At 49.1% G+C, this 26,020-nt stretch overlaps 1 protein-coding gene across 8 annotated transcripts in view; it reads right to left on the reverse strand.

Annotated features, from left to right (window-relative positions):
- The window catches only part of ACSL6 (acyl-CoA synthetase long chain family member 6), a 61,936-nt gene that overhangs the window by 25,202 nt on the left and 10,714 nt on the right, over window positions 1-26,020 (reverse strand). For 2 of the 8 annotated variants that reach the window (XM_053566518.1, XM_053566516.1), the window contains exons 2-12: window positions 19,591-19,811; window positions 16,461-16,575; window positions 15,784-15,848; window positions 15,400-15,501; window positions 14,790-14,889; window positions 14,036-14,214; window positions 12,950-12,982; window positions 11,587-11,638; window positions 3,474-3,547; window positions 1,762-1,839; window positions 208-342 (exon numbers count right to left, since the gene is read on the reverse strand). In XM_053566518.1, the coding sequence (XP_053422493.1) occupies window positions 208-342; window positions 1,762-1,839; window positions 3,474-3,547; window positions 11,587-11,638; window positions 12,950-12,982; window positions 14,036-14,214; window positions 14,790-14,889; window positions 15,400-15,501; window positions 15,784-15,848; window positions 16,461-16,575; window positions 19,591-19,811 (1,154 nt within the window). Of the gene's footprint in view, window positions 1-207; window positions 343-1,626; window positions 1,705-1,761; window positions 1,840-3,473; window positions 3,548-11,586; window positions 11,639-12,949; window positions 12,983-14,035; window positions 14,215-14,789; window positions 14,890-15,399; window positions 15,502-15,783; window positions 15,849-16,460; window positions 16,576-19,590; window positions 19,812-25,462; window positions 25,718-26,020 lie in introns of those variants that run through there. The other 6 variants (XM_053566523.1, XM_053566519.1, XM_053566521.1 and 3 more) reach the window with 6 other exon arrangements.

The raw sequence follows: 26,020 nt of genomic DNA on the forward strand, positions 1-26,020 counted from the left end.
TGGAGATGGAAGTTCTGGAAAAAATCTCCCCAACTAGGGTTTTGGAGAATAGGAAGAAAACAGGAGTAAGAAGACTGGGAAAGAGTCAGGGAATACAAGAGAGGAGACAACTTCCAGGATTTGGAAAACCTGCCTGGGGCCCCAGACCTACTCCATATAAGCAGACATACAGCCCTCAGCCTGGCCAGAGACTCCCTGAGGGTTCACCTTGTCATACATCCGGTTCAACAGTCGTGGGACCACAGGGAAGATGGTGGGGTGAAGAGCCTGCATGTCATCTGAGAGGAGGCGGATGTCCCCTTGGAAGAAACCAACACGTCCTCCATGGCAGTAGACGACAGACTGGAGGGAAAGGACAGGAAGGGAGGATTCCATTAGGGTGGTCACTCCTGGCTAAAGTCCAGAGCTATCCAAAGTGCTGCCCTACATGGAGGGCACCCATGACCCCCAACCCAGCTCTGGCTGCTACCATGAGACTCTGAAGAATAGTCTCTGAGGTGAGATCCCACTACTACCTTCCCACTAGGTCTCACTCAGGCATAGGGCAAAGAAGCAGGAGATAGAATGGAATCCTGAGTCTCTGGGAGATACCAAAGCAGCCATTCTCACTGGTGTCTATCCCTTCATGCCCATTCCTACACCCTGGCCATGGGCTTCCCCGGGAATACAGGTCTCTGAAATGTATTGAACTCCATTAATGGGTCTGCTCTAGAAGAGTTCTTGGGGACATCCTAGCAACTCCGAAGGGTGTGTAGGCCCCATAAGTCCTGGAGATGCTACTGGAGTTGGCTGTGGTTAGCAGGCCAAGGGGGAACCTGGCTGGTTCCTAAAGGCACTGGGAGTACACCAAGGACCACATACATGCTCCTTTCTGTAATGCTCATAGCAGCCCTCTAGGGGAGATAGTATTCCTAATCCCCATTTTACAGGTGAGGAATGCAAAGCTCAGAAAGATAAAGTGACTTTCCCAGGTCACAAAACCAGTTAACAGTAATTGCTGGCATTCTAAGCCAGGTCTAGAAAGTAGGAAAGCATGCTCGATTGTATGAGATCTATCCACAGCAAAATGGGAAAAGGCTTAGAAGACTCGGTTTATCCATAGGCTGTTCCCCTGAATGACACAAGTGTGGGGCATGCTTTGTTCCTGGAATCACACATGGATTCCTTCCCCCACCCCTCTTCACTCCCACAAGTCCTGTCTCAGGACCAGTCTAAGGCCAGTTCCCACCTATAGCCTGAGGAGCCATGACAGTTTGATTCCCCAACTTTACTGTTTTGTTGTTTTAGAAATTCATGAATCATGAAGTTATACGTTTTCTGGCCATATATGGGGCTAGCTATACTGCACAGAGCTTGAATGGAATGGTAAAGCATGTCTGGAAAGCTCCAATACTCTCTGATGCTATCAGCTGATGTGTGTCCATGGGTAAGACAGGGCAGGCCTGGGACAATGCTTCCAGGAGGGACAGTTAGGGTGGCCAAGGTCCTCTAACTCCTGTGACCCCTGTGGTACCTTCTGAGGACAGGGCAGTTTGATCCTACTTCATGCCACCAGTGACAAGTAACACTGTGCTAGGGTTATGGGTTCTAGGCACAGATTGCGCCTCCCTGATGCCAGGGCCTTACCTGCACCATTCGCTCAAACATGTGTGCTAAAGGCAAATAGGAAATGTGCACATCCGCACAAGTGGGAGCCCACTGACTCTGTAAGAAAACAGAAGGAGCCCAGGCAAGGCCCGGTCAGTCAGGTGAGTGTCTTACCTGGATTACTCTCTCAAACATGTGAGCCAGAGGCAGGAAGGAGATGAGCACATCGTCCTGTCTCGGAAAGATCACTTTCTGCAGGTGACGGGCATGGGAGACAGAAAGGAAAGAAACACTGACAGGAAGACGACAAGAAAGTCATAAAACAATAAAGAGAAAATGGTCCTGGAGGGGCAAACAGGAAGAGAGGGAAGGGGAATGAAGACAGAGAGAGAAAGAGAGAGAGGTGAGATGAGAGAGAGAAGAAATGAAAGAGAGAAGAAAGAGAGAGGGGGGAAGGAAGAAGGGAGAGATGGGGAAGGAGAGAGGTAGGGGAAAGGTGCGGAAAGAAAAGAGAGAGAGACAGAGAGACAGGGCAGCATAGGAAGCGGAGTGTTAGGTCGCAGCGCCAGTGGGTCTAGGTTATCTGCAGAAGCAAAGAGCCAAATGAAGCACACATAAACCAGCAGAGTCGGGCTCCGCAGGGAAGTCTCCTCTTGGGAGGGCCTGCACCTCACTTGCAGTCAGTCAGCACCAGCCGGGCTCTCTCCCCTTCCTTCCCATCTCCCCTCCTTCCCACAGCCATAGCATCTCACCATATCCCATTTCTCCAGTCTCCCTGGTCCTGCACAAGGATTCAGAAGGCCTTCGCTAATCATATTTTTGAGTCCTTCTTCCAGAGAATAAGACCCAGAGAGCCCTAAGTCTATGCCAGTTGTGGCTGGGGTGCAAGCCCCGGAAAAAAGAGATAAGGCCAAGCCCCAGGTAGTTGAACCTGGCTTCCCAAGCTATGCCTGGGACTAGGACCTTAACAGAGAAAGCTAACAGGGAGCCCTGCTGTAACCACCAGCACAGGGAGGGTCCCAGGCCACATCCCACACATGTGACTGACTCTAGGAAGGGGCAGGGCCTGCAAGAGGCCTGGGCATGTTCCTTCAGGAACTCTCCTTGCTCTCCACCTTTTTGCAAGGTTGGCTTTTGGCCCAGTTTGGACAAACCCTAGGATCCCAGTTCACAGCTCCTAACCTGGGCTCAGCCACTAACCATCTCTCACAGTTTGCTACCAAAATATACAACTATTTGGTGCATGTGCTCCATAATATCATCCAGCATGAATGTGGAGAGTGATTTTCTACACAGTAGCAAAAAAGCCTAACTTCTGTAAAAATATACATTCCATTATCCTGAAGGAAACTGCAGGACATACTCACCACTTGTGCGAAAAGTGCTCCTTTCTTAGCTGGTTATAAAATGCTAACATGCTTTTGTCAGGCCAAGATAACAAAGCTTTTTTTGATTTTAAATTTACCTTTAAGTACAGCCTTATAAATTAGCAGTTGCCGTTGTTTCTCAGACTCTAGTAGTCCTTAAACACAAAATGACTGAGTTAAACCCCAAACTAGTTAAAAAACAAGCTATTGAAAATTACTTTCTAATAAAGGCACACACAAAACCATAGGTATATCAATTTTTGAAGTTAAAAAAATAAAAATATAGGTTTATATGCTTTTCTTCCTGGGATCTTAATACTCTTAGAAATCAAATAAATATCAAGTATGGGTCATTTCAGTGTTTGAGGTTAAAGGTGGCTGTAAAAGTGAGGTTGCTATAATGAGAACAGCAACTCCCATTTGCGAATGGCAGACCAGATTATATCAGGGGGAAAAAATCCTCTGAGCCTTGAGGTTGTCCTCAAGAGACACCTGCATTAGTAAGTCTACTTTATTCACCTCTGTCACTTTCAGAAAGCCTGAGAAATCAGCCACCACGTTCCCATGAGTAAGCATTGCACCTTTTGGGTTCCCTGTAAAAAGAAAGCAAGAAAGCAAATTAGTTGGACCTCAGGGGCCACTCCTTCAGAAGATTGCCCAAGTTTTCAGTCCCAGAGACTCAGGCTATCCACTCAAGCCTCTGGCCTTCATCCTCAGCCAACTTCAGACTTCTAGGCAGGTGACTGCTGCTTTGAGGACTTCCATCCTGGAGACCCTTGAAGCCCACCCTGAGGATCCTAGCAGTGTGGGATTACCTGTGGCCTGCACTATACCCTCTCCTGCCTCCCTCAGGGAGCAGTCCCCTCAGTGCTGTTCTCCGGGCCTGAGGAGGGCTACTCTCCTGAATCCAGCAATCAACTCTGCTGGCAGAATACCTCCCTGCTGCATTTGGCATCTGGAAAGGTCCCAGGCTCAGGCTAGGCTGGAGGTCCAGAGGGCTGGGGCAGCACTTCCTGCCTGCTCACCAGCAGAGATGGGACACAGGTGTAGATGATCTTGCTTGGTCTTGACACCTCTTTCACTACAACTCATGAGGCGAGGTCCTCAGGGCACTTGAGGAAGCCAGGGCTGCTAGGATGCCTCAGGAGATAGAGGCAGGTGGGGACTCATGGCATAGCAGGCTAAGGAGGCCACCATTTCATGTCAAGGTGGATATGAACCTAATGTGGCTGCTGGACAGATTTCACCTGTGAAATGAGACCATAATGCCCATTCATAGGGCTGCTATAAAGGCTAAGGATATAACATACAAAAGATGTTAAATTAATTTCCACTGAGGCAGGTGAAATTTAAACTAGGTGATTGCACAAAGGCAGCAGATATACTAGTAGTAGCTGAGAAACTCCAAAAGTTAAGGGCCAGACCACATGCTGAATTTACCCAGGAAATATCAAATAAACTAATACATCAACTTTGCAGTCATCCAGTGAGTAGAGAGTAAGAGAGTACTAAAAGTCAGTGAATTGCTCACTTTAAAATGGCTAATTTTATTCTATGTGAATTTTGCCTCAACAAAAGAGTATTTGTAAAGAGGATTTCTTTGGCAAGAGCTACAATAAGTCCTATGGCCCACCAAAAGGGGAGGAATTAAGAGTCCTCTTTCCCTACCCAAACCTGAAACACAAGCTAACAAGGACTCTATTGGGATCACTTGAGAAGCCCAAACATATTCCCTGCAGCTGGGGAACCCAGTGAGAAAGGTGAAGAAGCCTGTAGCTGCCAAAAAATAATTAATCCCATGGAACTTTTTATTACCTGAGAGTGACCAGAAAAGGCATGAGAGGAGCAGAAAAAGAGTTTTATCCAGGAGCAGAAAAAGAACCACCTCTCACTGAGCAAGTTTAAAGGAATGAATGGAAACAAAAATAAACCTGCTCCCATAATTATATCCCATGAGGCCTACTTGCTCAACTTATTGGTGACCCATTTGTCAGAGACAAGAGCTTCAGTCATGTACCCATCTATGAATTCAAGAGACTCATCCATTTGACTGAGGTGATTCTGGAGACAAAGAGGTTTGCGTGATTTTAAAAATTACATTTAAAAAATAGATGCCTGTTAAAATATCTTCCTTTCAAAAAAATTAATCAATTAAAAATACCATCACATAGAGGATGAGGAGGAAAGAAATAAAATAAGTAAATAAAATATCTTGCTTTTGAAAAGAAAAAGAGCCCTGGGGTCTGTTTTACCTCTACCCGTCCTTCTTTCATTCTGACGTCTTTCCTCAAACCAAGGGCCCACATTAAAAAATTTCCCTGAGTTGTCTCTTACATACAAATCCCATAGAGACCCTGGGCCCACAGAGTGGATTCTCAGGTTCTGCAATTATTTAAGGAACATGCCCCAAATACCAGGTATGAAATCAGAAGTGTCACAAACTATAGAGTCCTGTGCTACAGAGCTTTAGATCTGTGAGGTTGGCTGACTTGTTTGCTCCTGATATAACTTCAGGTTGGATGGTCTGAAAATCTCAAGAGAAATCTTTGTAGATAAACAATTTCTAAAGCCTCCATTCACTTCAGGCCAAAACACATACAACAGCAGTAGTTATTCGATTCTACTTAGATAAGCCCTTTTCTTCTCCAGCATGATGAGAAAATGTTCACGCCTTTTAATTTTCTTGTGGCTATGAATGTAATTTCATAAACTTCTAATGACCTACGGGATTTTAAAATATTCCCAGGAATTTTCAAATTATTTCACGTTATCTCTGGATGTGAACCCAAAAGATAAAGGAGGAGTGAATGGTGACAACAAATTCTGGGGGAAGACTGAAATGTCCAGCTGGGAGGGACAAGATGAGCCTTCAGAAAGGCTCAGCTTGCTTCTCTGGCTCAGGACAAAGATATGTCTGAGGTGATTCTGGAGACAAATTCTAAGCATGTCTGGCAGCACTTCTTTTAAACACTAGAGAAGTTTTTCAAGTTGTTCACATGGAGGAACTTCCAGGTCTTCCTAGCTAAAGCTCCGTGCAGTCAAGTTTGTAGAATCAAACTGCTGGATTTCCTCTGGTTCTCTCCTTTTCTGGCATGAAGTTAGTGAGGGGGTGCCAATGTCTCAGCAATGTGAGACCTACTGTCCATTTCCCATCTTCACTCATAAGCTCACCCACCTTGCATTTAATTTTCTCTCAAGCCACTGAAGAGAAACTTTTCAAGTTTCAGATTCTACAAATGGCATTTTGGCTTTGGCCAGTGTTCCTGGGCAGGCCTCCCACAGCTATTATGTAGAAAGGCATTTTGCTGGGTGCAGATCTGTCCTATTGGATGTTGGCACCAAGTGAGAGCAGCTGTGAGATGAAGCTGAGCTCAAGATTTCTCCCGCAGGGTTAGGAGTGGAGTTGGGAGACAGTACTGGGCCCTCTGGTTGGGGGCTCTTCTGACCACTTGTTTCTGCCTTTACACAGCCAAAGGTGAGTTACAATAGATAATGGTGACCAAAATGCTCTGGAAGTTTGATAATGCCAGTTCATCTTCCTCCTCAGGGCTCCCAAATCTTCTTTAGGATCGAGTCTTACTTTTATCAACCCTATATCCATCAAGTTTTAAAAATCAGACTTGAGGGCTAGTAAGAATAGAAATAACAACTATAATAGCAGCTCAACACTGGCATTCATACATGGTAGCTCAGTTATTTCTTGAAACAACTCTCTATGGTAGGTATTAAATGCATTATTCATTTACTACCCAAAGAAACTCAGGCTTAAGAGAAATTAACTAATTCCAAACCCACACAGCGGAACTGCTGAGATGTAACTTGACACGTATGATCACATAAGTCTTGAACAAAACAAATAGGTCATGATGGGCATTTTCTCCAGAAAGCCCACCTCTGAGTAGCTGCAGCTAATGACTCTACATGACTGGGCTTTCATGGGTATCCTCAAACAGAAGAGAAGGATGCCCCAGTTCCAATGGCCTCCATTTCCTCAGCCTCTCTGCCCCACTGCTAATGCTTAGAACTGATCTGGTGAGCTCCCTTGTGTTGAGACCCTTCCATATGATTCCAGACACGTGACCTTTCCACTCCTTTTATCCCTCTCATCCCTCCCTCCCAAGGTGACTCCTGCATCATTCACTTCAGTCACTCTCCCATCTTAGTGCTTCAGCTCCTACTCCTGAGCTTCCTCTGGAGTATCTCATTCTGCAGACCCCACCAAGCCAATCCAGCGCCCCACCTTCCCACTCCTCCCACAGTGTGGCTCTGGAGGCTGAGAGCCTCTAGTCCCAGAGGGACTTTCTTCACAGCAACTATCATATATGCCGCACTTAGACACCTCTCAACTTCAGCCAGGACCCTGACTTCTACTCCACAGATGAGGCAGAAGACATCAGAGGGTGCCCCACATCTTCCTGGCCCAGAATCCTGCCTTCCTCTTTTCCTTCCCAGCAGGTCTGCCTCTTCCTGGTGCTTGGAAGCCTCCCTCCACCCCAAAGCTCTGGGGGCTTTGCTCCATTGAGCATCAATTTCCTCTCTAGTGGCCCCTTCTACCTTGAAGGTATCACTACTAAAACAACAAACCTCCCCCCAATCCCAGAGCCACCACCAGGGCCAGTCTTGCTCTCTGCCATCCCTTCATAATAAACATAAAAAAAATTCTCTTCCAGTACAACATATACATAGAAAGAGCCCAAATAAGTGTACAGCTCAAAGGAGTTTTCCAACTTGAACCCACCTGCACAATCAGCACCTTGATCAAGAAACAAAACAGCAGCAGCACCCCATGAAACCCCCTGGTAACGCTTCCAGCTGCCATTATCCTAAAGGCACTCACTATCCTAACTTCTAAAACCACAGAGTATTTTACTGCATTTTATAATTTTATTTATTTATTTATTTATTTATTTTTTTTTTTGTGGTCTTTGGTCGGGACTGGGTTTGAACCCGCCACCTCCGGCATATGGGACCGGCGCCCTACTCACTGAGCCACAGGCGCCGCTCTGCATTTTATAATTTTATAGAAAAGAAATCATACAATCTTGCCTGGTTTCTTTCATTCAGGGTGGTGGCATAATATTCTATGGTAGACAAGTAACATTCTATTGCTGACAGGCACTTGAGGTTTCCAAATTTTGACTATGACATCATGGCCATGAAAATGACCAAGCATGCCTTTTCATGACACAGCCAAGCTTCTTGGAAGAGCTGTGCACATGCTTTGCTGGATCCATACCTTTACCTCCCATTTTCCCCTCAGTCCACTGCAACCGGTTTCTCCTCCACCCCACACCCTGTGACCAGCCTTTGCCAAGAGTGCTGGCAGGTGATTTAGTGGTGACATGTGTGGGTACAAGTACACCACAGACAATGCTGACAGATTCTGTGCTCTAGCCTCTTCAGACACTCCCACTCAGCCTCTATTTGGAACACTGACCCCATCACCCTGCTTATGCCAGTGCTCCCAGGTCCTACCTTTAGTCCTCTGTTTTCCTCACTCAACTCCTTCAGTGACATTTTCAGCATTCCTGCCAGTCCTCTGCACATGTTCTTCCTCTCCTGGGAGTATCCTTCCTCCTCCTCCACCCACCTGTCCTTTAGGACTCTGCTTAGACTGACTTCCTTTGGGAATCCTTTCTGTCCTGCTGTACTGACCTCTCAGTGGGGTACCTCATGCCCCCGAGGATGCAGGCCTTGAGGTGGTGCCCACATCATACACACATGAGCTCATGAATGCAGGGCTGTGTCTTCTCTATCCCCAGCTCCTCCACCCTCAACGCTAGGTCTGACCCATAGTGGGTGCTCAAACAATGAGCTGAATGAATGAATATACATAAATTAGAAAAAGAGTACTGAAAACACATAGTCTGAGAAGAGTGTCTTAAAAGATTCCTGTATTTTCTTCCCTACATAAGGTACATAAACTCATAAGGATACAACATCTTAACTATCATTCAAAGAAAACAATTTCTCAAACTGGACTGTTAAACTCACAAATTACCTTTTTTTGGAGGGGAGTTTCAGTTCACAGTTATTTTGAAATGAACAACCAATCTCAAACCACCCCACCAGCCATTACTGAGCACAAACGAGCTACTGCTCTCACCTTCTCTCAGGCCTTCATGGTCTGACTGGTTTATTCTAAGAATCTTCACAGGTCTTTCCACCACATGCCAACAAGGAAATATTCCCAGAATGATTCCATAAGAACCACAGGGCAAATACCAGGTTCAGATCATATTTTCCATCTTTCCCCACTGAAAGAACAGTGTGGCCTTTGATGAGGCTGGGAGCTAGGACATTCAGCTTGAGTAAAGGGAAGCTGTATCTGGGCTGTGACGGTGAGGACACACAAGGCTGATGAATGAGGATGAATGCGAGAGGCATAGCACAGGCTTAGCCTAAAGCCAACGAAGTCCAAGTGTACAGCCAGGCTGGATGATATCAGGCTAGAAGCTTGTTCACTGCCCCAGCTTTGACTGGGCACCAGTTCTTACCTTTAGAAAGAGGGGCCTGGGATGCAAAATCACAGCCTGTTTTCCAGGCTCCATTAGTTCTGCTTCCACCACACAGAGCTTGAGTAGGATGGCTAAACTTCTAATTGTGAATCCAATCTGGAAAAGCACTAGGTGTGATATTCACCCTCTCTGGTTGGGCAATAGCATATTTCTGCATTATGCACTTCCTTTCCAGATCCAGAGGTAGCATCTGTGACCAAGCGACCTGTTAAAAGCCTGCAGACACTCTTTGAAGCAAGGGTCTAAAGATAAGGCCACAGCAGTGACCTGCTCCTCCAGATCATGTCATCAAAAATTCACACTGTGAGGTTCATGACAAAAAAAAATTGTAAAGTTGTTTAAAAGCAACATAAACCTGAAAGGCATTTTTTTTAAAGACAGGGTCTCACTCTGTTGCCTGGGCTAAAGTACAGTGGCACGTGATCATAGCTCACTATAACCTCAAACTCTGGGCCCAAGTGATCCTCCTGCCTCAGCCTCCCAAGTAGCTGGGACTTCAGGTGTGCAACACTGCACCCAGCTAATTTTTCTATTTTTTGTAGAAACAGGGCCTCACTCTTGCTCAAGCTGGTCTCAAACTCCTGGTCTCAAATTATCAATCCTCCCACCTCAGTCTCCCAAGGTACAAGGATTACAGGTTTTCAAATTCTGGGTTAGCTCTGGATCTTAGTCTGTGGAGAGTGAAGTTATATCATTTATTTTCTGGCAGGTTTTTGCAGAATGTGGTGGAAATCCTCAAACCAATGGGAGTTAGTAGCAAAAATCCATTTGATTCAATAAAGTCACATTTATCACGATCCACTGACATGGACAATCCTGCACATGGTGCTGATGAAAGTTCTTCCAACTGCATCTGTGAAAGGCATGGAGAGCCCCAGCGAGAGCTGTCATCAAGGTGGGCAGTTCTCAGTCTGGAAAAAGAAGGCAGGAAACTTCTTGTCCACCTAGGGCATGGCAAGTGACTTCCCAAGTCATCAGATGAAAGGCAGCAATGGGAAGAACATGGGACTGGGAGATAACAGAACAGGGCACAGGTCCTCGTGCCTCTACTTGTTGATGGTGTCCCCTTGGAGCAGACTTGGGGGTAAGTAAGCCTGCTCACCTCACAGGCTGTGTTGATGCCCCAGCGGCACCCTTGTCCTTGTGTGTATTATGGCTCCCCCAGTAAGTCTTCCTCTGTCGGTGCCAGGCATGAAGTGTGTTATTTCTGCTGTGTCTTCTGCCTAACGGCCTTGCCCATGGCATGCCAGCCTGCAGAGAAATAGACTGTAGACTGCCCTTTCACACACCACTCCATTTTCTGCTTAGTTCCTTTTTTTTTTCCCGGAGACAAGCTCTCATTTTGTCATCGAGGCTGGAGTGCAGTGGCATGATCATCATAGCTCACTACAGCCTTGAACTCCTGGGGTCAAGCAATCCTCCTGCTTCAGCCTGCCAAGTAGCTGAGATTACAGGAGCATCATAATGCCCAGCTAAATCTTTTATTTTTGTAGAGATAGAGTCTTGCTATTTTGCCCACATTGGTCTCAAACTCCTGGCTTCCTTATCCTCTCAAAGTTCTGGAATTATAAGTGTGAGCCACCCTCCCCAGCCATCTATTTAGTACCTTTAACCACTCTCCTCACAGAGGAGAAACTCGGGACAGTGGTGGTAGTATAAGTGACTGGCTCATAGTTCCCTAGCAAGTGGTGGAGACGAGACTCAAACAAAACTCTCAGATGCCAACAAACTCCTTCCCCAGTCCCTGACATAAAGGCCAAGAAGGCGCAAAAAGTAAGAGGAGTGAGAGCTATTTCTCACAGAAAAGACCCCAGTTAGAAAAGTCCTTTCCCCAGCATGTGACCCACCTGCCCAGATCTCTGCTGGCTCAGCTTTGGAAAGTGCTAAGCCCCCACCCCTGGGCCTTGCCACACTCTCCATCTGCATCTGCCCACCTCTGTGATGCCTGGAGCTGGACACTGGGAGCAGCAAGAAGGAACCATTGTCTGGAGCCAGGCACAGGACAAGGCTCAGCCCTTTTCACAGAGGGCATCAAAGACTCCTGCAGTCACCTGCCAGGCTTCCAGGGAAGGATACAGTTGGCCATGGCTAGTGATCTGGATGCCTCTGCTTACCTGTTGTGCCGCTTGTGAAACACACAATGGAGAGGTCATCAGGCTGCGGGGGCTGCAGGGGTGAGAAGAGGAGGGTGTTGGGGAGACCCAGCATAGTCAGCGAGGGCCTATGACGTCTGGGCCCCTCAGCCCCGTGCACGTGCTGTATGTGGATGTGTGCATGTGTCAGGCACGTGTGTTTGCTCCTGTGTATAGCACTCAGCAAGGTGGGCACATGAACTCCCAGGGATGGGGAAAAGAATGTGAGGAAACCTTATTGGGATGTGGACATAGATCTATCCCACTGACCTAACATCTGGTCTTGCTGCTTCCCACCACAAGAGCAGAATTCTCTTAGATGAGTTTGGGCTGCAGTGGCCTCTACCAAAGATCTCACCTTTCTAGTGAATGTGACCCAGTTCTCTCTGCTTTCCGTTTTCTACCAACATGTGACTCAGGCACTGAGCTGCCCACTGTGTCACTAAGTCTGCTCTACATATGCCCTTGCCCTGGCACTGGGCACACAGTCCTGAGTTCTGGCCCACCAAGTCTTGCTTGTATGTGGAAGATAGCTTCTCAGATATGGTGAAATTGAGTTGAAATGGAAGGACAGGTAAGGTTTCTCCAATGAAGTGAAGGTATGCATTTTGGGAAAGGAATTAGCCTGGGCCATAGGCACAGAGGCACAAAGACACGGGCATACCAAGGCATCAGAAACAGTCCTCCAAGGCAGAAGACTGGTGTGTGAGATGTGGGCAAACACCAGGATCTACAGGTGAGGGCCCCTGGGAAGCAGGGGCTACCTGCTCAGGCATGTGCGTGAGGATGCTCATCAGGGGTGGTGAGGGGAAGGACAAGATTGAGCTAGAGGAAAGCCTGGAGGGCAGAGGCCTTGTTAGAAAGCTGAAAACCTCCACATAGACCATCCCAAGGACAGCTTTCCTCATTGTGACATGGGGATAACACACAGAAAAGTTCACAAGGACAGCAGATGCCATGAGGACACTTGGCCCAGGGATCCATTCTGGTTCTGTTTCTGCTTCTGTCCAGGCCATCCTCTGGAGCATTCACTACATTTGAAGGGAAAAAATAAGGCTTCCCAAAGAAAAAGTTACTGGAGAACCAAAGGTGGCCAGAATCAGCTGCCCTTTTTTCTCCCTCCCGAACACCTGACTCCCAACCCAGGTCCTTCCCCAGGCCCTCAGCCCACAGAAGTCCTGGTCACCCAACTTGGAATTTCCTGACTTGCTCTCAGGAGTTGCTTATTAACAAGCAGGTGCTTGTCTGGCTTCTGTACTGAGCCCCTGCTTATAGTGAGGGCTCTGGGAAGACAGGCATTACACACTGCCTCACTCAATAAGGCTCTAATGGCAGATTAGCTTACCACAGGAACATGGTGATTCTCTTGGCCACAGTCCTGAAAGAAGAACATACTGTTTTTAAATGCTCAAAAGTTCTCATCAATAAAAAAAAAAAAAGATCAAAATAAACAACTCAGCACAGTAGGCCCTGTTCCTGCACCAAGCCGAGAATCCAAGATTCTCTGCCTAGATGGGGGTTGCTGTGATACCCAGATACTACCTCAGAGGTCTCTCTTCAGATATAAGTCAAGGCTCTAGGGAAAGATGAGGGTGCCTAGAGGTCCTAGCCCACCTCCTAATTACAGATAGGGAGCCTGAGGCTCAGGGAGAGTTTAAGCATTGTGCAAATGCCAACTTTAAGATGGCATTCAGAGTTTGGGGCATGTTGGGCACATGCTCAGGACAAAGTGGCTGGGTGGACTGGACCTTCAGATGAGTAGTCAGTGCTGAGGGCTAGTGGGGGATGCCAGTATAGGTGTGGTTGCTAAAGCCTGGGAGGGGTTTAAGTGCACAGGCATTACGAGTCAGTGAGGAGCAGGCAAAGAGGCAGAGGGAGAACAGGAGGGCCCAGGAGCCCACAGCCAGTAGGGTGCAGTGCAGGTCAGCTGCTACCGAGCAGGGGCTGTGGAGGCCAGAAGGCCCTATATTGTACCAGCTGCCATCAACCTGATGTCTCTGGGGAGGCCATACGTAGACAAATCAGTTCTGCTATCACTAGAGGCCTAGGTGACATTTGCATGAACCTCTTTAAGACTCCTGGACCTCACAGCTACAGACTCTGGGCACAGACAGGCTGATGCTAGCTGGAAATAAGAAGCTCCAGAGGCTATGTGAATATCTCTGGGGAAGGTTAGCACTACCATTCACGTTTTGGTTAACTGGTGCCATGAACTGATCCAGCCACAGAGTCTGCCTCTTAGAAGAGGCCTGTGGGCATCAACCCCACTACCCACCACCAGCCCTTGCAAAGGCTGCCCTGTCTAGACACTGATACACCCTGAGGGCCCAGAAAGGCCACCTAGGGCATGAGAGGGGCAGAAAACCAGCAGCTCTGACTTGGTTGCCAGCTAGCTGGGGCTCAGCAAACAGCCTGGAACCCAGACCCTCACCTCCACAGCCTGCATGGACTTGATGACCACCCCACACTTCTGCCCTCTTTCTTTCAGGGCTTCTTCGAATGGGTCCATGAGGATAATCAGCTTGAGGCCTGGAGTTTCCTTCCTCTCCACATGCTCCAGCAGAAGCATAGCCTTCTGAGGTTTATCCACAATCACGGTGCTGATGTCCGCTGCAGGGACCACCAAGGAGAGTCAGGGCAGGTGCACACAGGCTGTGACAGTAAGCATCACAGACCAGGCAGAGGTACCTTGGGCTATGTGCCCCACAGGGTATATGTAAATAAACAGGCCATGGGTGCCATGTGTTATGTCCAGAGGAATGTGCTGTGGATCTTGGGTAGAACCAAAGGCAAAAGACCAAGAGATCTCCTGGAACAGACTCTAAGTTCTCCTTTGCTCCAGGCTCTGCTCACATCATCCCAGGTCTCCTTGAGATATTTACCCCTTCCCCCCTCCAGCATCTGTGCTATGCTGTCACAAACCTCAGGGACACCACCTGTGTGGAGGCTGGTACAGAGGCTCCTTCTGGGCAGCCTAGCCCTATGAAAGGAGCCTTTAGATGAAGTCTGACCAGTAACAGTTGTGACTCAGGAAACCAACTCTGGGGCCAAAGTATAAGCCCTAGTGTTTTCTGAGAGCAAAAGCAAAGTGCCTGTTATGAGTGTCAGACCATAACGTATAACCTGAGAGACCAAGGGCTTGGGGAATGGCTGCCAGTTATGGGAGTTGGTAGTAGTGGGCTCACCTGTATTGATGATATAGCGGATAGCCCCAGGGCCCAGGGTGTCATACAGCGGGACCACCACCATGGAATATGTGTAACAGGCCAACTCTGCAATGATCCACTGTGGAGACACACAGGTCAAGTATTGGGTGGGTTGTGGGGATAGAAAGGAGGACTAGAGGGCTGTGTTGCCCTTAGACCTAGCAGACCAGGGTCCTTGCTCTAAGCCCTGTGACTGACCCTCCATGTGTGGCAAGGAATCCACAAAGCTGATGAGTTGTGCTGCTTCACCCACAGCCTTTTAGATCATGCTTGCTCCAGGGAGTTCTAAAACTCCTGGATTTCATGTCTAAACATCCCCAAGTATGGGGCTCTTCCCCAGGTCTTTCCTTCCCATTGGCTCAAGGGGCAGCCATTTGTGGAGCTGGTGGTGGGGTATGGACAGAACCAGCTGAAGTGTCCAATCCTGATGAGGGGCAGAGTCAGGGATGGCAAGGGGAATCGTAGCACAGACCAAAAATCTTCATTTTTTCTCGTCTCAGGTCCTACAAATAATGGGAGCAGGACTGTTCCATGGTACCTGACCCCTACTCCACCGATACCTCTACATCTATTCAAAGCAGATGCTTACCTCTGGCCGATTTTGTGCAAAAACACCAATAAACTGATCCGTACATGCTTTACAATCGTGCTGGAGCAGTCCGGACCCCAGAAATTCAGCCCTGTCAGCCACCTGCACACACATGTGGGGAAATGATGTGAAAACAAGGACTCTTCAGCAGAGGAGGGAGATTTCCGGGCAGGATTCCTATAGGTCAAAGAGACCTCCCTGACTTCCTACCCAGGCATACTGAAAGTCACTCAAGGCTGCTGCCAGGAGTTTGGCAGACAGGCCAGGCAAATAAAAAAATGATCTTCTCAGATTCAGCAGGACACTTACAACCTCTCCTCATCCCACCCCTGAATGCCAGGTATATACGGGTAGACAGGGTGGGGGCTGTTCTCTGTTACTCACTTCCTGGTAGGACAGCCACTGGTAAGGCTGCTTGGGCTTCCTGAAGCCAAGACAGGGCCCATTCCCTGAAGAGAGATAAGGAAGGCTTTTGTTAGGGGGAGGGCAGGGTGTGTGTGCCACCTACATCTACCCATCAGAAGTCTGGACGTCCCATACTGTGGAGTGCCCACAGCCTAAGTGAACTGCCCCTCAGATGCCTGTCTATAACCTGCTGAAGATCAAGAGGGCCTAAAGCACACAAGTATGGCATCTCCCCAAGGATCTGGAAGGTCCAGGAATGGGGAATGCCTAGTCCCTATCAGACTTGTGTGATGGTCCCTTTTGCAGACTCCAAAGGACACAGATACTTGGGGGACCACTGGGAAGAGATGGTAGGCTGCCTCTCTGTGACTACCTTCCTCACCTGGGGACACTCAGACATCTCAGAGGCTCAGGCTTGGCAGCTCAAGGCTCACCAGGCCTATAGAGTATGAGCCAAGAGATGGCCTAAGGGCTGGAACTCAGTCCTTGGCCACATAATACAGCTGCTTCTCTGACTGGTGGAAGGAGGCTAAGAGTGGCTTCTCTCTGCTAAACCTGGGCACTGTCATATCCCTGGTATCATGTTTGGTTACCCGCCCTCGCACCCGCTTAACTCCTGCCACAGCCCCTCCTCACACACCCACTGCCCTGCTCACCTGAGATGCTAAGGCCACGGCAGAACACCTGGTACATGGTCCGAGCGTCATCATAGTAGTGGGTGAGCAGCTGAGGCATACCCCCGATCACAGATCGCCGGGCCCTGCCACTCTCCTACAAGCAAAGCACATGCCAGAGAAGCTGGCTCAGGCAGGCAGGCAGGGTTGTCATGACAGGATCCCAAGGTATGCAAGGCTGTAACAGCTGGGATGTACAACTGGTCTACATAATTGGGGCTGGAACATGCTCTGTGTGTACTCATACACATAGCCTGTACACATCTGGACTATATACAATCAAACTGTATATATCCACACCCAAACACTTAGGCCCAGTATACCAGTGTCCCATACACACACACTCAATACACAGCATTCACACACCAGGTCAGCATATACAAAATGTCCAGAATTTGCAGTTACACACCGTGGTTCATTCATACAACACAGGGGAGTGTTGAATAGAGTCAGGCTATCCCCTGGCATCAGGATCAATCTGCCAAGGTGTCCCCTATACCATCATCTGCTGCTTTTTCCTAGGTTAATACTTAACCTAACCATCTAGATGTAATCATTAGCTAAGAAAACTGCCATCCATCCTTTGCATAATAGTGTGAATTAGGACAGTGCTAAAGATACTTTCCCAGGAACAGAAGCCCAGAAGGCTAGAAGGGAGGACAGCCTGAATTATGTTAACGTGCAAAGGGGGTGGAGGGTGCGGGGGATAGGCAGTGAGTTCCTGGGCCTTCAGCACTACAAACATACAGTAGGAAGGCAGCAGACCCCTTCTGTGCTGGGGGCGAGGAGAGGAACCAAGCTTTTTCTCCCGACTCCTCCCACTCCTCCCTGCCATCCCTCCCCAGGTTCCTCAAACCCAGAACTCCCGGAACCAGAGCTCTACCTCTTCTCTGAGTATTATTTGGGCTCAGAGCCCACCATCTTCAGAACATCAGGCCTGAGGAAATATGAGAGCCACAGGCAAGCAACCAAATTCAAAACCACAGGCCACTCTTAACTGTTTAGGAGTAGAAAGTTCTGTTGGCCAGTGCTTCCCAGGCACTAAGCCCACATAAGACGTGTGAGCGAAGCTGGGGGCACATACAATCAAACCCAGTTAGCAAAAGGGCAACAGATGTGATTCAGCAAGAGATTCTGCCAGGGACAAAGGGGGCTCAACTAGGTATGTGTTTGGGAGTGGTCACTGAGTTGGGTTTCGAAGGATGCAAGGGGTTTGACAGGCAGAACAGGGAGCAGGGAATGACAGTCTCAACACAGGCAAGTGGAAACGCATGGGGGCAGAGGCACAGGTGCATCCAGGGGACTGTAGGCAAGTCATGGAGCTCTAGATGGTAGTGGTATAAGGGAAGGCCAGAGAGGCGGTGGATCAAAGCAAGGAGTCTGGACTTCAGGCTGAAGACAATGAGGACTCAGGGGAGGGTTTTAAGCCAGAGGGAGTGACATAGTCTGAATTATGTTTCCCACCCCATAGCTCCAGGCCCTATATGATCTGGGTCTCCCCCTTACCTGTCCCACCTCTTTTCCTATCACTAATGTTTCTCTTTGCCTATTCCACTGATGCCAAAATGACTTTCTTTGCTACTTGAGGATGAGGAAAAGGAGGGCTCAGTCTCCCTAGAAAAGGAGGCCTTAAGTCATCCCATGCCCCTATCCTCCCGGCTACTCATTCTATAGTCTCCACACATGGAGCCAGGCCATGCCTCACACTGTCCTCACCCCACTGTCACCCAGGTGATATACAATCCAGATGCCTGTGGCTGCCTCCTCACATTTGACACCCTTCTACACAGGGTGCCACAGCCACCCTTCTATAGCACAAATTGGCCGTGTCTCCCTAATGAAAACCCAAAATAAATTCATGCTGCCCATCCTGAGGGAAAAATGCCCAGTTAGTGGGGCTCTGTCCTTGCTGAGCTCTCCAGATGAGTTATCAAAAACTTAACCAAACATAACTATTCTTAGTGATATCTCTGCTTCATCTCACCAAATCCTTACCAGGTCTTAGGAAGCAGGTGCTGAGGCTCAGAAAGTGAAGAAATTGCCAAGGACCATAAAGCTTATAGAGGCACAGCCAGGCTTCAAACCCAGGACTGCCAGTAACCAAAGGCCATTCTTAGTACTACTTGGATAGCCCATCTCCAGCTCCTCCCCACTGTCCAGCAGGCCACACCAATCACCATTTCCCCAAGCCACCATGTGCTTTAGAACACACCTGCACCTTGGCAGACATCATTCCTTCTACTGGAAAAATGCCATTAAGATCCTGGCCCCTATCTTGACTTACATTCTCCCCTACCAGGCAAAATGTCGTCATGCTATGATTGCCAAGATACACTGTCAAGAACAAAAAGGAAGGTGCATAGCAATGGTGCTGCATGATATAATTTAAAGCAGATTGAGGGTTGTGCCTACACACTGCTAGGACAGAACAATTAATACAGGTTGCCTCAGGGGAGGAAAACAGGAGACCAAAGGAAGAAGGCAAGAGATTTTCAGGATATGTTCTTCTGTTTCTTTTGAACTGTGTAAATATATTATATATTCAAAATGAAGAGATTTAAAGTTTAAGGAAAAAAAGCAAACTCTAGAAAGGCAAAATAAATTCTCTATGCTTATGAAAGAACATATTTCACCAGTCCTTCCAGACTTAACTCAGAATACCCTGTCTACTGGGCCACTGTACTCTTTTCCCCTCAGTGGCCCCACCTGTGAGTCTGTGTGCTCTGGGTGGGCAGGGCCCAGGGATGGGCTCAGCTCTAGGTCCCAGCACCAGACCAGGACTAGGCACAGGAAGAGTTTGGAAAGGAATTTACATGGCAGCCTTTGGAGAACCTGCTTGGGCTTCCTACTTAGGTACCAGTGTGCCAAGGCCCCCTATTCAAAAAGTAGGCAAACCCGAGGCCCAGGTGAGACCGTGCCCAGAAGTAGATCCAGGGACAGGAAGAAGAATCTGGTAGCAGACCTTACCCAAGGCTGCTGCAGAGCTAGGTGGCTGGCTGCCAGGGGAAACAGAACTCCTCTGGGCCATTTGAGGTCAAATAAGCCACAAGTTTGGCTTCTACCTTTAAGATTCCTTCCTTTGCCTGGTACTTTCCACAGCTGAGCTGCTCACCTCTACTTCTTCTGACTGCATCAAGAGGTTGCAAGGTGGCTGCAAGGCCTTCGGCCGGTGAGTGAACCAGTAGGCGAGGATGGCGGCCAGTGCACCCATACTCACGAGGGTGGTGGCTGAGAGGCTGCGGAAAAACTGGCCCAAGTCACCCAGCTCAGGCAGCCGCAGTGTCCTCAGGATCTCCTGTGTCTGCATCTTCTCCAGAAGTGAGAGGACTAACTCTGTGTAGAAAACAAGAGGCAGATGAGGCAAGACACTTGACAGGCAGGCTAGGAAGGGGTCCTGGATCATAGGTGGCAGACTGACCTTGGCCAGCCCTGGCCTTATATGCTGTAGGGCAGGCCCTGGGCTAGTTGCGGTGTATAGTCTCCCGGTGCAACACAGCACATCCCAGAAGCTGGAATGGCCTTTACCAGGGAGAGGCCAAAGCAGTCACACTTGACAGACATCTGACCCAGTTTTCCTAGGACCATATGCTCAGACCCTGGGCCATAGCTGACAGCTGCTTCCATATTTTCTAGGTGCCAGTGCTCTGGTGGCCCTGGAGTATGGAGAAGAAGACGGCAGCAGAAGTGCACAGCACAGTGCCCAGGATAAGTGGGGTGGAAGAATGCAGGCTCCCCTCAACCCCTAGCTCCCAACCTTAGGCTCTGACCCTGAGGTAGAGAGGGAAGGAGAGAAGTGCAGAGCCCACAGACCAGCCTGGACAGGTCCCTCCAGGCCTCATGACATGAAGGCAATGTCTATCTGACTATATGGGCACCATGACTCTGTACCGCCACAGACTGAGTACCAGAAGGCACAGCTGGCCCCATGATTAATAGGGCCCATGTTGTCCTCTCTCATCCCTTTAGCTAATGTCCAGGGAAAAGTCAGGAGAGTGTCAGAGGAGAGCAGCCATTAAACTGGAGGGAAGAGAAAGAAACCAAGGCTCAGAAAGAAAGGGCTCAGCAAAGTGCTATGCATGCTCCTGGGAAAACCAGCCTCTCTTATGATGTCATGGATGGTGACCAGGGTGCCACATTCACCTACTACAGCCTACATGGATACAGTGGGCTTATCAGGGAGATATGGGGGATGCCTTGGGGTAGACAGTGGGAAGGTTTCTGTGAGAAGCACTGGTGACTAACTTTGGTTCAAAGAGAACAGACGCCAGGGGCCTCCTGTGTCCTCCAGTCTGTTGCCTGGTAAAGAAATGTTGGTGAAGTGAACATTCAGCAGCTGAGCTCAGGGGTTTGCACCATGCCCAGGACTGAGGAAGGTCTCTGCTGGGACCTCCTCATGTCACTGCCCAGTAGGCTAGAAGTGGTACAGGACACCTATAAGACTGCCAACCTAGAGATGGCAGGGTGGGCTCTGGGCTACCATGCACCATCCTTAGGCACCTTCCTCAGGGACCCTTAGCCTTTGGAAGCATGGCTATGGTTTCCCTTCCTGGGAAACAAGGAGAAATACAATGATGGCTACTCTGCAGCCACAGGATGTGAGCCAACAATTGCTTGACCACCAAGTGAGGGGAGACCTACTGAAATTCCAATAAATGGTATTTGTGCTAAACTATGACATTACTACATTGGAGTGAGGCCTGTGGTATGCAAAGTCATTGCACAGAGAAGGAGAGAAGAAAGTGCCTTGATTTGAATCCTTTCTCTTCGTTTATAAACAATGCAAGGTTGGGCATACCCCACCCCTCTGAACCTCCTCTTTAAAATGGAGACAGTACCACTTAGGTATGTAAAGCTTCTCGCACTTTATCTGGTACACTCACAGGACTAAAGAGATGGCTAAAGGATGTGTATGTCAGACTAAGGGGGCTGTTCAGCCCAGAAAACAAAAATGGTATCAGGGTGTACCTGGCACAGGTTGATACAAACACAGGCAGAGGTGGTTAGGCCCAGGCACTGTGGCCCCACAGAAGGAATTTATTCTCTATGGAAGGCACTGGAGGCTGTCTGAGTCCTGGGAATACTCAACCACCCATGGCTCTGAGTGCTCCCTGGGGAGCAATGAGTATGAGCCCCAGCCAAGGGGAGTATTGTCACTGAGCTTCCAAGCTGGAAATTCAGTTGTACGGGCAGCCTCTTTGAGCTGGATGTTTTGAGGCCATTCCACAGCAACAACCCACTCCTGGTGCATTGATCAAATTAAGGTTCTGCATCATCAAAGAAGAGAACCAGCTACTGACTTCAGTGAATTTACCAGGGAAAATCACTCTGGGTAGTACTCTGGACAGGCAACCAGCTGGCCTTCTTCTTCTTTTTTTTTTTTTTCTGTAGAGATGGAGTTTCACTTTATCGCCCTCGGTAGAGTGCCATGGCATCACACAGCTCACAACAACCTCCAACTCCTGGGCTTAGGTGATTCCCTTGCCTCAGCCTCCCAAGTAGCTGGGACTACAGGTGCCCGCCACAACGCCCGGCTATTTTTTTGTTGCAGTTAGGCCAGGGCCAGGTTTGAACCCGCCACCCTTGGTATATGGGGCTGGGGCCCTACTCACTGAACCACAGGCACCACCCAGCCAACTGGCCTTCTTGGGGCATTTACTTCCCTAAGCTGTAGATGGGAAGGTCAAGTCACAGCTAGGCCTATCAGACAGATGACTCACTACTTAGTGGAAAATCCAAATATATTCACCAGCTCCTGAGATGAGCTCTGAGCAGACTGACATTTCTCTTAACAAGCTGAATTGTCTCAATGATCTAAGATGCCAAGGCCCAGGAAACCCCTGCCTGGCCTCTGACAGTTTAGCTATATACCCTAAGCATTTTAGAGAGAACCCTGGAAGGATACTCACTACTACCAGTTCCTGGTCCTTGACAGTTGCTCACAGACCCTAAGCTTTGTATATTTGTGGAATTTGGTGCAATGCTGGAGTTTCACAAAGTGCAGCCTAGAATGGCCCATCCATCCACCTTGCAGATATGTCGCTGCTTTCCCCTAGCTCAGTGTTAGGCCTGCCCTCAGTCCAAACTGTGATTAGCATGAGAGCCAGAGAAGGTGCCTAACTCAGGTATGGGGAGTTAGGAAAGGCTTCTGGTAAGAAGTAAAACTGATGCTGAGACTGAGAGATAAAGAGGAAAGGTCAGTGTAACCTGGCTTATTATACCCTCAATGAATCCCCCTCAATGAATCCCCAACAATAAAAAAAAAAAAAAAAAAAAAAAAGAGGAAAGGGTGTTCCAGGCAGAGGGAAACAAATATACAAAGGCTGGAATTGGCTGGGCACGGTGACTCATGCCTGTAATCCCAGCACTTGGGAGGCTTAGGTGGGTGGATTGCCTGAGCTCACGAGTTTGAGATCAGCCTAAGCCAGAGCGAGACCCCGTGGCTAAAAAAAACCAGCCAGGTATTGTGGTGGGCACCCATAGTCCCAACTAATTGGGAGGCTGAGACAAGAAAATCACTTAAGCCCAAGAGTTTTGAGGTTGCTGTGAGCTATGATGCTATGGCACTCTACTGAGGATGACAAAGTGAGACTCCATCTCAAAAAAAAAAAAAGAAAAAGAAAAAAGGCTGGAGTTAAAAGAGTACATGGAGCACATAGGAAACTGAACATTCAGTTCAGGAAATAAAGCCTTGAGCCCATAAAATCTTGTATAAAGATCAGTGCCACTAGTCAGGAGGCTGGTCGCTCAGGTATGCTGAGCTTTCAGTAGTCACAGGGCTATCCCAGTCCCCAGGGAGTAAAAGGGGACCTGCCTAAGCTTCCTGAATTCCTGACACCTACGAAGCCCTTTTCTACACATTGCACTGTTTGATCCTCATAGCAATCCTCCACGCACTAATTCTAAGGTGAAAAAATAGAGGCTCCACTACCTTCTTCAGTAAACGAGGTACAAGCCAAGCAATCAGTAGATCCAGGACACAAATCCAAGACTATAATCTCCAAAGTCATACCCTTGTGTGGTATGGCCACCCCATCCCCTGCCAACACTGGACCCATTCCCATAAACCATCCTTTCCTTTGCATTGGTGCTGAACCCATAGAAAACCCTCAGAAGAGCCCAGGCCAAGGTTCTCCTGTCCAGGTAAGTGGAAGCGCAGGGCCACCAGAGCCTGTACAGGGGAGTCAGTCAACCAGGTCAGTCATGGGTGGGCTTCCATTCTCATGGATGGCTCCTTCTCCTGACCAAGGTGACAGAGAGCAGTAGAAAGGGCTTGGCTGCCTATTCCTTCTCATGCCCCTACATAGGATGCCCACGCCCTACATAGGATGTGTCTACAGTGGCTGCAGCTCCTCTGCCCCTGAGGCTGGACCTGTAGCTGTCCTTGGCTGGGCAGCAACCAGAGGGTCTCATTCTTCCAGGTTCACCAAACTTCTCAGACAGTCAGAACTGCTTGCATTTACCCTGATATTCCCTTTGTACCGGGGAACCACTGTACAGAGGAGCTATGAGTCCAGGTCCTCTGAGGACACTGACCTCAGAGCCAGCCTATGCCACTAAGCCCTTGGCATGAGGGAGAACAAAGCCTAGGCCTGGAGTCTGGCCTCATCTTACTTCATAAGGCCTTGGCCCCCTCTGACTTCCAGGCCTCTCTGTCAACCTGGGGAGGAGCTTGGTGGTCCCTAGGGTCCCAGCTATGACTATACCCTTGTATGCCCCAGGAGGCTCTCTCCTGGTTGCAGGGGAGAGGTGTGTGTGCAGTGGGGGGTGGTGGTGGTGTGTGCACAGCACCCAAGGGAATCAGTGGTGTTGATGTTGCCAAGTGAGCAGCCTGTGAGTGGTTGTAAATATTCACCTGGCAAGAGGACCTGGTCCTTAGCATGAACTAGCTAGCTTCCTCTTCCTCTCCTGCCAGGACAGCCCATGTATTTTCCTCCAGCACAGGCAGGTTCAAAATACCACATGGTGGCACAAGCCAGAGGACCTGGGACTTCCTCCTTCCCCATGGAGGGTGGGTAGTGAAAGCCACTGCAATCCAGGCTGGGAGAGAGCAGGAGGAAAAGCATCCAGGTGGGAAGCATGCTGGCTCTAAGTTGGTGGGGCGGCAGAGGCAAAGCCCCAGGGTACCATCCTGTGGAAGCAGTCCTGGGGCCCATGGCTTGGCTTCAAAAACCCTCTGCTGGTCTAGCCTCCTAACCCCAGCACTCTAGGCCTTTGTAATCAAGGTGGATGGCTCCACTAGGGCTATTTTATAAACATCTCTCAAACCTGGCAACTCCTCTCCACCCTCGGAGCCTCTGCCCTAGGCTAACCACTAAGTGTAGCCCAGACTCCCATTCTACCGTTCTAGGACTCCTTGCTCTAACCCATGCTTATACTGATATCAAGATATTTTCCTGATACACAGATATGACCATGTCATGCCACTGCTCAAAAACCTTACCTGACTCCCTACTGTTGTAGGACCAAGTCCAAACTCATGCTGGCACTGAAGCCCTCAATGATTCTTCCTTCCCCAGCTCCCCTCTATATCAGCCTGGGGTAGTGGTTCTTAGAATGGGGTCCTGGGCCTCTGAAAACTTCTGAGGCCTTCAGAAATAGTGGGGAAGCACAAGCCAAGCCACCCAATCATTAAAGGACATCCTCAACTCATGGTAAAGAGCTCTAAAAAGAAAATCACAGACTGTCCCAGGGCCCAGGGACCCTACCATACAAGCTTGGGAAAGGGCCCAAAGGGGAATTCTGGTGCTGAACTGACCTGGGTCCAGATCCTGACTCACACTCTTGATAGCTGTATGGCCTTGGGTAAGTCATTTCACCCCTCTGGGCCTCATCTCAAGCAAGCTCATGAACAAAGAGTGGAGTGGCAGGCAGGTAGTAAGGGAAACATTCAGTAGATAGTAGTTAGCTAAAGCAGTTACTCCATCTCTTTGCCAGCCAAAAGGGCTCAAAGACAACTTGCAAAAGTAGATGCATTCACACCCTACCTTTCCAGCAGGCTCCTGGCACTGGGGAGGCGACTGAGCTGATCCCACTAGAACCAGCCTCCCTTTATAAGGCTTGTGGGGCCCAGGGAAAGAGGTTACCACATCTTGATCAAAGAACAAAAGTGGCGAAGGCCCTGCCCCAAGTCTGCCCTCCTGGGGACAGCCGATGGTAACAGACGCCTGCTCTGATAAGCTGGGTGGTGGTAGAGGCGTTAGCAGTGGCGGTGGAGGCTCCCTGGTGGCTGTGGGAGCGGGTCTGGCAGGGACTAGAGCACAGAGCAGCTCTGTGAGGAGCTGCTGGCTCCTCAAGGCCCCCGTGGGCCCCCCCTCCATGGGCACACAGGGCGGTGCTGGCTCAGATCAGCTCAGAGCCAAGCAACCCAGCTTTAACCCTCACGCTGCCAGCATGCCAGAGCCTCAGCTCACACCCCCCTCCCCGCCTCTCCCCTCACCCCACCCTGCCTTCAGTCTCAGAGGAGAGTTTGCCAAGTGGGTTTCTTAAGGACAAAGCCTTCTTACATGACCATCTGAGACACTGATTAGGGGCCAGGGCCTTGG

The sequence above is a fragment of the Nycticebus coucang genome, chromosome 17 (assembly GCF_027406575.1).
Source record: "Nycticebus coucang isolate mNycCou1 chromosome 17, mNycCou1.pri, whole genome shotgun sequence".
NCBI lineage: Eukaryota > Metazoa > Chordata > Mammalia > Primates > Lorisidae > Nycticebus > Nycticebus coucang.